The sequence below is a fragment of the Pithys albifrons genome, chromosome 6 (genome assembly GCF_047495875.1).
Source record: "Pithys albifrons albifrons isolate INPA30051 chromosome 6, PitAlb_v1, whole genome shotgun sequence".
NCBI lineage: Eukaryota > Metazoa > Chordata > Aves > Passeriformes > Thamnophilidae > Pithys > Pithys albifrons.
The window spans coordinates 26,215,103-26,227,885 of NC_092463.1; the positions used below are offsets into that span (position 1 = coordinate 26,215,103).

The window sequence follows — 12,783 nt, forward strand, 5'->3', positions numbered from 1 at the left end:
TGCATCTTGTCAATTTTGGATTTCTCTTCAATTTTATCCAGAGAATTTGGAATTCTGAAGTTGTTTCCAAAATATTTGCAGACTGTGTTCTAGAAGATAATTACTGATTACTTAGAGATTTCTTAAGCTAGATCCTTAACATTTCTGAACAAATGCCATCCATCCTTGCTGATTTGAACACGTATACCTAAATACCCTTTTCCTTTACACTTCTATTTCCTGATTTTAATTGAAGGAACAACAATGGAAGTTGAAGTACTTAATTACAATATGTATACTGACTCTGGGATTCATTTACCCCTCCTCTATTCATCCTCGTTTATTGTCAGTATAAAACAATAAAAACATCTGTGTATGAGTAACATTCCCCTTTCTTGTCTCTGCATCTCAAAAGCTCTAAATAAATATGAGCACCTTTTATTTTGGGAAGAAGGAACAGTTTTTACTTTGTCTTAAGAAATTATAGGGATTTCCCATATACTGATTTCAGGTAATATTTGTAATTGAAAAAGTACATAGGGATGCAGGAGTTCTTCATGTCTTTTGGATTTTTCAGTTGCTCAGATGGGTGATTTGTGTCCATTCCTCTACCTTCACCAGGGTACTTTGGAATTTTTGCTCATTTTTTATAAGTTACAGCACTGTAAAGGTTTTTGTGTAGGTTTTTTGCAAATATTAGGAACATATTTATTGTTATATGTCTTTAACAAGACATAATGAATCATAAAAACTACACATTCTTGTAGAATGTTTCTCAACAATTGTCCTTCAACCTTGTTTTACAGATGTGTTGCACTTTGCAGCCTTGGTATTTGGATCTGTGAGGAGCTAGTTCATGAATCACATCATCCTCAGATCAAAGAAGCGTTGAATGTGATTTGTGTTTCTTTAAAGGTGAGAAACTTAAACTTTTGCATTGTATATTGACTTGATGTGTAAAGATACTTTGCCTTTTCAGAGTCATGATCACAGTTTAGCATCCGTGCTTTGCGGCCTCATTTGCAATCCTTATAAAAGGGTGAATTCAATTTAATTAGTGAATCTTTGAACTGTCAAAATTTCTTTAGCCTTCTTCAAGTTTGGAGGGAATGGTGGGATAGGAGATAAGATAGTGGATCTTTATCTTAATAAACATAATTAGCCACTCTAACAACTACTCTTTGGAGCATAATAGTTTGTCCATTACCCTATCTTTAGTTAATAATCCGTGCAATTTAGGTTTCAGCAAAATCACTACTGTCTCTGTCTGGCTTTGTCCAGCTATACCTCTTCCCATATCCAGGACCCAAACTTCCACCAGAGTTTTCCACATCTATTTGTAACTAGACCCAGAAGCCTGTGATGGATTAACCTTAAGTAAGGGCTAAACTCCCACCCATCTACTTACTACCCCTCCTCAACAGAACAGGGACAAAACAGCATGAAAAATGGGACAAGATGAAGACAGGGAGATTGCTTACCAGCTACTATCATGGGCAAAACAGATTTGAGTTAGGGAAGTTAATTTATTGCTAGTTAAAATAATTTGGGCAGTGAGAAGCAAAGACAAAATTTAAAGCACCACCTTTCCCTGACATCCCTTTCAGCTTCCTCCTTTGTTTCCAACTCCTCTGCTTCCCCCTCGTCTGTCCCAGGTAGTACAGAGCAGATGGGAAATGGGGAGTTACAGGCAGTCCGCAACAGTCACTGCCTGCCACTTCTTCCTCCCTTCTTTCACTGGCTGCTGTCCTTCAGGATAAGCCTCCTTCTGTGTGGACTGTGAACTGCCCACAGACAGCCCTCAAGAAATATCAAGTGCTGCAGTGTGGGGTACTCCATCTTTGTAGTGTGGATATCTCCTCTGGCATTGTTTTTTCCCTAAGCTGCAGAGAAATTTCTATTCTAGCACCTCGAGCCCCTCCACCCCCTCCTCCTTTCCCTGACCTTTGTGTTTGCCAACTATTTCTCATTCCCTCTTTTTTTTTTTTTCCCTCTGCTGGTGTGGCATATTTACCCTTCTTTAAACATACTTTCACAAAGTTGCCACATACTTGGCACATGGACTCAGCTGTTCTTTGGTGGGTCCACTGGAGATCTGGCTGGAACATGCTGTTTCCAGCTTGGGGCAGTCCCTACCCTTCTCTCAGAGAATACCCCTGTGTCTTCTCCATTACCATCATCTGTGGTCAAAAAAACGAATAATTTTTCTGAGTACATCAGCCTTGGAGCCACTCACCGACTTGATGTATCTGCGTATTCCTATCAATATTATTCCTTGTTACCACCAGAAGGATCGAGGCTCTGTGCCCTTGATCCCTCTACCAACTGTCCCAGGGCCCTGAAGTCTCTTTTAATTGCCCTTGGACGACTTTTTGTTGTTTTGTCACTGCCAGTTCGAACTATCAATGGCATATAATAATCGGAGGGCCATATTAGACTGGAGACTTTTCCAATAATGTCCCTTACCCATGTCACTGGGAGACAGCACACTTCCCTGTGAGCTGGGTTTGGTCTGCATATTAGGCCCTACATTCCCACTGGAAGAGAGTCTCCTTTTACAACTACCCTCGTTTTTCTCTTGGTAGAGGAGTAGGTGGTGTTGCTTTAGGAGGCCCCACTACCCCAGAAGGACTTCTGCCCACCTCATCAGTTGTCTGGCCTTCTAGTTCCAGAGCCTCATACCTGCTGTAGGAGGTACCAGTCCTACCTGTCAAATTTTTAGGAGGAACCTTCCTTCAGGTACTTGCAGTGACCAACTTCCAGCCTTCATCTTTAACAGACTTTTGACTAACTTTATTTTGACTCATTACCCTGTAGGGCTCTGAGTCCACCTGCTTCTCCACTACAACTGATGTTGAGACTCCTGAGAGTCTGGAGACTGTAGCACCTCTGAATATAATTGGTCTCTCTCTTGCTCATTCACTCAAATACTACGCAGCCTGTTCACATCCTTCCATAGCTCCTTCACCTGGTGACACAGCCCTCCAACCACAGCACACCTGCAAAGTGACTGCCCCAGCCTCACAAGGAGGCAACAGGCACTTCTGGCAACCTGTGACCCAGAGAGCTGCATCTGCCATCAGCAGGTCTGGCTGGCTGGAGGCGTCTGACACAGCTGATGCAGCGCCTTCTGCAGTTACAGGGGATTGAGCTTTATGGCACATGAACACCATAACTGAGGAGGCTTAAACTAATTTGCTATTAGGACTGGGCTGAAAGGATGTCTATGCTCTTCCTTATCAGTGCTACTGAGTCTGTTTGCTGCCTCTATCGGCTGCTCCTGGATGGCCAGAGAGAAGCCGTGCCACTCTTCCTGTTTGCCTCGCTCCCTTCAGCCCTTTAAAAGGCTCACAGTCACGCCCGGCACTGCCCCCTCCTCGCTGGCTTGTCTGCCAAGGGCCCCAGCATCTTCACGCGGCTGCATTTGGGTGTTCTGGTCATGGGAACCCCTGCACAGCCCAAACTCACCCCAGGACCCTCTTTCAGGCACCTCCTGCTATGTTTTACAGCATACAGCATTTTCCAGAGACAAAGACGGGCCGGTGAAATGTTTGTAGCATTGCACAGCTGCTTCCACGCCACCTCTGAAGGCTCTTGGAAAATAATGCAGAACAAAACAGCGACTTCAGAGAGGCAAATTGTTTTGTTCTCTGGCACATACTCAATGTTGCAACTTGAGGTCAGGAAAATGTCCTTCCAGGACCCACAGCTCTATAACTGTTCTAAAGTGTATGAGTATTTGTTGGTTTAAGTCCAGCTGGGAATTAAGCACCACACAGCTGCTCACTCAATCCCTTCGCTCGCCTCCACCCCTCAGTGGAATGGGAAGCAAAACTTGTAGGTTGAGATAACAGTTTAATTGAAAACAAAGTAAAATACAGTAATAATCGTAAATTATACTAGTAATGAAAAGCTAAAGGAAAAAAACCCAAGTGATGCACAATACAAATGCTCACCACCCATTGACTGATGCCAGACCCCCCCTTCCAAAGCCAGACCAGCCACACTTCCAGGTAACTCCCTCCACTTAATATGCTGGTCATGATTTTTTATGCTATGGAATATCTGTTTGGTCAGTTCAGATCACCTTTCCCAGTTTCTTTTGCATACTTCCGCCCTGGCAGAGCATGAGACAAGAAAAAGTCCTTGACTTAGGTTAACAGGACTTGGCAAAACCCAAACCATCAATGTGTTATCAACACCATTCTCATTCCCAATCCAAAATGCAGCACTGTAGCAGCTACTGAGAAGAAATTAACTCCATCCTTGATGAAAACAGGACAGCATTTTTTTGACATGTAATACATTGACCATATTAGCACAGTTTTCTGAAGCAGATGAAGGGCTTAATCTGTTTCAGCCAGTTACCATAATGTTGAACAAAACTTCTACCTGGTGCTCTTCCCATGAATATGAAAATTTGAGTGCACCAGATTAGATTTTAATTTTTTTCATATTCATTACTTTATAGTTTTCATCTTTATGTGAAATTTATATCTCCACTGACTTTTGTTCCTTTCTTAAATTTAAAAAAAATATGTCTCTTCAACCAAGGTCTGCATAAACCAACCTTACAAATCATTCGTCTTCATTTTAGAGCCTGATGAGCCTCTTAAAAAAGAAAAAACTTTAAAAATTAAAAAAAGAAAATGCTCCCTGTTTTTAAATAGTGAATGTCTGATTATTCATTGACTCTGGAAATTCTCCAGGTCTTTTTCTCAGGTAATTTTTTCTTACAGTCAGTCATCTGGATGCTCTGTATTAAGCTACTCTGGTTTGTTCACCCCATTTGTCTGCTTCAGTGACTTCGGGGTTTTCCTGCAAGCTTTTAAGGATGTTTCCAGCAATCTGGATTTGATCTCAAGTTCTGTAATCAAATTGTTATGCTTTCAGTTTTATTTAATTTTTTTTGGTTGTCACTCAAGCTTGAGTTTTAGAATCTGTACTCTGCTTACTGTGCTCTTACAGAGTACTTTCACAGCATAAAGAGTGGCTATCTCATGAGGGATGAAACATAATGGTGTTCTTGTCATAACTCTGGGAAGACTTGCAGATGTGAGATGTTCACTATGTTCTTAATTAAAAGGCGACAATAACATGAAACTGCATCCACTGAGAAACAGGGAAAGTCAGAACAAGAATTAACTACCCTTTGTGTACTCTGATCTCTGTGGATGGCTTACAAGAGCCATTCATAGTATTTCTTTATGCTTACATAGATACCACAAATAAAAAATGTTAATTAAAGCTTCATACTCCATACTTTTCCTTGTGCTTGTACCATTTCTTTTCTTTTCAAGACTTTAAATGTAAAAATGGATAGCTGTGCTTTGATAAGAAGCTGACCCATAACAGAGTTTTCTTCCAGTGTATTTCCCATCTTTAACTTTTTGTCATTCAAAAATTTTACTCTGAAATCTTTCATCTTCTGCTCAGGCTTCATTGCCCCGGCATTTCAGTTTTCTTTAAGCTTTATTTTTTTTAAGGTTTGTGAGATGGATCTTTCCCTGAAGGGTTAATAGAACTGGACTGAGTAAGAAAACAGTCTGTGAAGCCAAGAAATTAAATCTAAGTATTTTTGCAGCATAATTGTCCTTTTCTGAGTTCAGATGTAGATAGCCACCCTGCAGCACATACCTGTGACAGCTTCCCTGCTGAATAAAATGAGATTAAAACAAGTAAACTACTTTTTTAATAATGCAAGAATTCACTTTTAAAATTAACTTTGTCCATGTCATTTGTTGCACAGCTTTATGTTTTAAAGCAAGTGCAGTGAAGGTAGAAACCTCAGTTACATGTCCTGTGCATTACCAATTTAGGGAAGCATATCCCCATCTCTTAATTTCTTTGGGTTTCCACTTAAGAGAGTAGAACAGAGTATTATATCCCCTCCTAAGGCTCGGAATTAGTTGTACAAATACATTCTCCTCTGCTTTGACCAGCACAGTAACTGTGGAAGGCAGGCTCCAGTGCAGCATTCTCCTGCCTTGAAAAGATAGCAAGCAGAGAAAAGCAGAGTTAAGCACAGAAGCCAAGGTGCATTCATTTCAGTTCAAACAGGTGCTGGGCACAGCAGGTGCTAGCAAACAGCAGAAAAGTTAGTCTCATGTTTAGTACCATAGGCTGCATTTTGAGTGTGTGACTCTTCACCTGCCCTGGTGAAGGTGTCTGATTTCAGAGTTGGATCTTTGGGGTTTTTTGCAGTGATTCATGTAACAAGAAATTAATTCTTCCTGCCTTCATGGTCCTGTACTAACCAGTCTGAAGTTTGTTAGGAGACTCCTTTCCCCTTTCCCTCACTGTGCTCAACTCACTGGTTGTCTGTCCCAAACCTTTTGTGTTAGCTGCTAACATTTGTTTACAAGCAAGTAATTCCTTTTAAGTTTTCTAAAATTTAACTCTGTTTCTCCAGTAGATAGGTAGTTAAGGACCTATATGTATAAAACTGTCACTGAAATTTGTGACCACCCTACCACCTAATGTACTCTTATATTTCATCATTGTTGCTGTGCTGTGTTCTCTTTTCTAGTTTCCAAACAAAACAGTAGCCCAGGTTGCCTGCAGTATGCTGAACATGCTCATACATTATGTACATAGACTTCAACTGTATCAAACTGATTCACCTTTAAGAATTATTCAAGTAAGTAATTTGTTTAAACTTGAAATTTTCAGTTATTTTAAATGAAACAGTAAAATATATTTCCCTGAAATTAAAATAACAAAATATTGACAATTGCGTTTCACAAGACATTGAATTAGTATAAACATAATCTTACTTAACACCAGCAGTAGAGATTTGCAGCATACTTACATCCTGACTCCAGTATTGACATGTAATCTTTCTGTATCATGCCTGTTCCTCTCAAAATTCTATTAGTTCTAAGAAATAATGGAGCTCAGATAGCCCCATACACAAACCAGCATCAGATTCCTTCCTGCACCCTACGAGTGTGTTGAATCAAATTCTCTTCCTGTCTGAATATTTGGGGTAGTTGTGAGTTTCATTGTCCTTAATGCATCTACATCAGTTGAGCAGAACATATTCCTTCAATGTCTTCTGCAAAACTCTATTAAAAGTGTTTTTATTAAAAAAATTGACAAGGAATACTGCAGTTTTTCTCAAAATAACTTCAAGAATCATGTCACATTTACCTGCTTAACAAAATATCTTAAACTTTAATATTTAGGTCGTATTTTAAAAGAAATATGGTATATTTCCCCAGATTCTGATAGCAACTATTACACATCTCCTGCCTAGTACAGAAGCTTCCTCTTATGAGCAGGACAAAAGAGTGAGTATTTTTCATTTCTTGTTAATGTGCCAATTTAATTACAAAGGTGCATGACAAAACGTTTTTTTCATAATTTAAGGTGTTTTAAGTCAGGGATTAGGCTTCTTATGTATAATACAGTATAGCCTTCATAGAATTACAGCAATATTTTTTGTTCAAGTAAATTTCTGGTGGGAAAATATGCATTTAAAATTCATAAAGATTGATTGTTTTCTTTAATCAGAAAATATTCCTTATCCTCAGTGAACTTACAAGCAAATTAATATTACATGTTCCACCTTATAGAGAGTACATTGCAAACATTTACAAGATTATGACTTTTTACTGTTTCTGTAGTATGCACATTGTTAAGAAAGATATCCTGTAATATTCAGATGAATTTAATTATTCTTCTCCTTCTAAATGATTGCTATCTATCAGATGGGCCTGAGTCCCCTAGCTGAGATCTCCTGATTTTCACAGGAGTACTTTCTGCCTCCTGAAAGCTGTGTCTCTTCTGAATTGTTTGGCTTTGCCCTGGGGCTGTGGGACTCAGTGGTCATTTAAATTTGGGCACTTTGGTGCAGTTTGTCACTGACAGCTCCATCGTTCTTGGCTACTATTCCCACAGGAGCTGGAGTTCATCTGTTCCTCATTTTGGCCTTCAGAGCTATCCAGAAAGTAGTTGGATTTGTTTCAAATGATACCTGGTGCTGCATAACATTACTGATCTGTTGTGAAGGAAATTGTGTTATTTATAAAGTACTAAATGCAAATTAATTGGTTCCATTTTGTGTAATCCTTGATTCACTTTACAGTGAAATTTAAGTGCAGAATGGCACATCAGCTTTAATTTGGACCTGTGTTACCTGTTATTTTAAAAACAGCACCCTACAAATCAGTTTCAAAAACCATGAGTATCTTCTTATCTATCTGTAGAGTATCTGCTCATAGTTGAATAGGTGGTCTTTGTTAACTACCTCAGTAGCCAAAGTTTTTACTGATGCCATAGGTTTTGAATGTATGGTGGTTAAACAAGTATGACCTACCATTACTGCAGAAGGTTGACTTTACTGAACTGAAAAAAGAAAACAAAACAGAGAAATAAGTGATAAATGTGAAGTAGCAGGTGCGTTTTATTTGATTTGTAACAGAAAGTGTTTGTTCCAGTTGGTGGTTTCTTTGCTTCTGTGCTTATTGGATTGGATAATGGCCTTACCATTAAAGACTTTGCTGCAGCCTCTTCATACTACAGGAGCAGAAAATGATAAGACTGAAAGATCTGTTCTTAATTGTATATATAAGGTACGTGTTTCTCTACTTGCTAAATGAGAATTTCTACATATGGAGGTAGTGTCAGTTTTCGTGGGAATGAAGTCACAAGTTTTCTGTAAGCTGATCTCCATTCTGTTGCTGACATGTGGAGTGCTGGCTCAGTTCTTGTGTGTTTCACTTTAACACCTTGACCTTTAGTGTATTTGGAATTGTTGATTTTGTTTTACGTTTTGGATGTTTAACCAAGACTTTTTTGTTTGTCATATTGATTGGAGATGCTTGTATTGTAGAAGACTAACTATATATTTAAGACCAAAGGATGTAACATACACCAAGCAATTTCAGTTAGCAACAAGCAAAGCAAAAACCACTGTTATAATTACTGTCTTTAGGAACACAGAAGAAAGGTAGGGGATTTTTTTCTTTTTTGCAAAGGAAGGGGATTAAAACTTGTAGCAGCTTAGACCTAGTATTTGTAATTAAATAAGATAGGAGATCTAAAAATAGAGGTAGCTTAATGGTTGGTTGTAAGTTGTGTTTCTTTATTGTTAAATTCCACTTTGGTGTAGATACTGTTTTAATAATTTTCTCTGCAGACCAGGATTTCTTTCTATAAACATAAAGCATTGAAAATTTTCCAACATTTTGTCCTGCGTACCTGGTTCTAGCAAATCAATTTTTAGAATGTAAATAAAAAATATACTTAATTTATTATAAAACTATCAAGTAGAAATTTCAATAGTTAATGTAATGAAATTCTGGTTTTGTTCTAGGTTCTGCATGGATGTGTCTATGGGTCTCAATGTTTTAGCAACCCAAAATATTTTCCTCTAAGCCTTTCTGATCTGGCATGTATGGATTATGATCCTTTTATGCATTTAGAAAGCTTAAAGGAACCAGAACCACTGCATTCTCCAGACTCGGAGAGGTCTTCTAAACTTCAGCCAGTCACTGAAGGTTTGTCAAATTGCCTAAATACATTTTCTTTCAGAAAGATTTTATTTTGGTTTCCAGTATTGAAGTCTTGACCTAAAGCATAAGTTTTCAGCTATATCTAGACACTGGGTAAACCCCATTAGTATGGAAACAGCAAACATAATTTTGAGCAATTACTGTTCAATTAACTAAGTATGTTCTGAAGAAAACAAAGGTCAATAGGATAAGGATTCTTCTGTGCTCTATTTATCAGCAGAAAGTGTTAAGTACTCCAACATGGATAAATGCTTTCTATTTTACTTTCAGTAAATTAATGTGTTTTTTTCTCAATTGTGCTTCTTTTTCTAAGAATATCTTGGATTTTTGTTCCTGTCTGAACTTGCAATATTGAATGCTTTCAGTGAATTTTTTTAGCCTATCATAATTTGTTATCAATTTCTTTATTTAAAACCACAGGGTTGTCTAAAAATAAAGAAATTTTCTCTCATCTACTTAGAACCTTAAGAGACTTAGGAATTAACATTTTCTTCACAACTCAAAATAAAAATAAAGAATCAATGAACTAAGCTACAGAGGAGTACCATGTATTATGCAGTATATCTAGTAAATATCAAATGGCTAGATTGGGAAGAAAATTGAAAAAGATGAGATTAAGATACAAGAAACTGTGTAGTGCTATTCTCCCTCTGTATTAAGTTGTTCCATTTAGGCTTCTTTAAGGGTATTAAGAACCAGATGAATGCAGCAGCTCTTTGTAGCAGCTGTGTGCTAACAGCAGGTGATTTTGTGGTCTGCAGTGACTACGTGCTGTTTTTTATGTAGAGAAAATGGCTAATCATTGTGCCCTTGTCTAAGGCATGCTTCATCATCCTCAAGTACTTTTTTGGCCAAAGAATTCTAAACATAGGGCTGTCCCCTAATAAGCTCAGTATTGGATTGAACAAGTCTGATTTGAGAACTATTGGCAGAAGGAGCTGTAATTATTAAATTTACTGAAAAATGAAGCAAGGTACTATAGTTGGCTTTTCGTCAAATGGCTGTGGTCTTATTAGTAAAAAGTAATCATCTACTGGGTCAGAATGAAAGAGGCTTCGAAGGATTCATTCTGTCCTAATTACAGTCTCACCTATACATATTATGTAAAGCTAATATTTAAAGCATTTGCCAAAATTAACTTCCACTGCATGTTCTATTACAGTGTAGTGAATTGTAGTAGCTTTTTATGCCCGGCATCTTTTGTATTCTGTAATAATCTGTAATTATGGGTTAGCAGCAAATGCTGTGTGCCTTTTTTAATCTGTCAATCTGAAAAGACAACCCTGAATAGCTTTCTCTTTAAATGAGTACAGTTGCACAAAGCCTTTGCATCGATATCTTCGTTTTGCATTTCTGACTGTGATCTGTTCTTTTACGATTTCTTGTTAAATTTCTTAATAAAAGTAATTTCAGATGCTCCTTTTATTTCTCCAGATAAATTAAGTTTCAGGGCTCTGGAATTGTAAGACTGTGAAATTTAATTGGCAGACCATAACATTATAATGCAACCCTGGTCTTGCAACCTTGGCACTTCTAGTACCCATTGCCAGGCAGAGAATAAAATTGGCAATGCTTAACCAATTGCATAGCATCTGTTCTGCCTGGCGTTGTTGGAGGAGCGAGAGGAGTAAAACTGGTGGATAACAACTAGTCTGGGACTCAATCGAGACGTAGGGTCAATTAGTACAAGCTAGCAGCAGGGCAGTATGCCAGCAGGTCAACCTCTTTCAGTAGAGTAAAGGGGCTATCACAGTATCTTTTTGAAGGAATGGAAATAAGCAGGGCAGCAGTTGTAAGGAAATCAGGGAAGATTTACAAAGACAGTATGGGAATTGCTAGACTCTTTCCTGAGGTCTAAAGCAAAGCTGGAAGTACTGAAATACCAGAATTCTAAAGACAGGGTGCTTTAATGGATGAGATTGATGTACCTGGTTATGCCTCCCATTGTTCAAGGTCAGAGCCATCACAAATTTTGTGGAACTTAGCTACAGGCATAATATGGTATGAGACCATGAAAATATGGGACTTAAAGTTACTGTGCAGTGAAGACAGGATCTATTGAGAGGCTGGAGCAAGCCATGCAACAAACAGCACAGTGAGGATTTATCATATCTCTTGGAATCAGGTGAAGTGGAGAAAGAAGATGACTGTTGGCCTCTCTTTTTCAGTAACTTGGAAAGTTCTTTCTCTCACAAGGAATCTCTTATTCCTGAGATTATCTGTGCAATTGTTTTCCTTTTTGTAGGCCTCAGGTAAAATGGTAGATTTCAGTATAAAATACACAAGGGATAATTTTGACATTCAGTGTAAAGCATATTAAGCTGTTATATTTAGGCCCGAATGAACTTTTAGCAGCTGACAGTAAAGACATCATTAGGAACCTTTTACTGCATTGTCAGAACTTGCAGACAGCAAGTCTGTGGTGCTTTCAGTTATATATAGAATCCCTGGCCTTGCCTGCATGAAGGCTGCTCAACTTTTCTCTAGCTAGTGTCAACAACAACCTGCTCTAGCCACGGTACAGGCATACAGTTGCTGTCTATGTGTGGTGGTTTGACCATGGATGCTGGCTGGATGCCAGCTGCCCTCCAGAGCTGCTCCATTACTCCCCTCCTCAGCTGAACAGAGGAAGGAAAACATAACGAAAGGCTCATGGGTCGATATTAAGACAGGGAGATATCACTCACCAATTACCTTCACGAGCAAAACAGGCTCTCCTTGAGGAAATTAATTGAATTTATTACCAAGTAAGTCAGGATAGGATAATGAGAAATAAACCCAAAACTTAAAAACACCTTACCCTTACCTCTTCCTCCTCCCAGGACTTAACTTTATCATGAATTTCTACCTCCTCCGTACCCCCAGGGTGCAGGTATTAGGGGGCTGCAGTCAGTTCATCACACATTGCCAATTCTGCCTCCACAAGGAAAGGACTCCTTATACTCTTTCCCTGCTGCAGCGTAGGATCCCTCACACAGGAAACAATCCATGAACTTCTCCAACATGAGTCTTTCCCGCGGGCTGCAGTTCTTCATGAACTGCTCCAGCATGGGTCCCTTCCATGTGGTTCAGTTCTTCAGGCACAGGCTGCCCCCACTGGGTCCTCCACTGAGTCACAAGTCCAGCCAGCAAACTTACTCCAGCATGGTCTCCTTGCTCAAAAGCACCACCATTCCTACCAGGAGCCTGCTTCAGCATGGGCTTTCCACAGGGTCATAGCCTCCTTTGGGCATCCATCTTCTTCAGCATGGGGTCCTCCATGGGCTGCACGTGGGTATCTGTTCTA

The 12,783-nt window shown here is 39.0% G+C and overlaps 1 protein-coding gene across 9 annotated transcripts in view; it reads left to right on the top strand.

Moving 5' to 3' along the window:
- The window catches only part of RALGAPA1 (Ral GTPase activating protein catalytic subunit alpha 1), a 144,715-nt gene that overhangs the window by 73,019 nt on the left and 58,913 nt on the right, over positions 1-12,783 (top strand). For all 9 annotated transcript variants that reach the window (XM_071557915.1, XM_071557917.1, XM_071557916.1 and 6 more), the window contains 5 exons: positions 786-894; positions 6,509-6,619; positions 7,203-7,271; positions 8,421-8,555; positions 9,299-9,482. In XM_071557915.1, the coding sequence (XP_071414016.1) occupies positions 786-894; positions 6,509-6,619; positions 7,203-7,271; positions 8,421-8,555; positions 9,299-9,482 (608 nt within the window). The remainder of the gene's footprint in view (positions 1-785; positions 895-6,508; positions 6,620-7,202; positions 7,272-8,420; positions 8,556-9,298; positions 9,483-12,783) is intronic.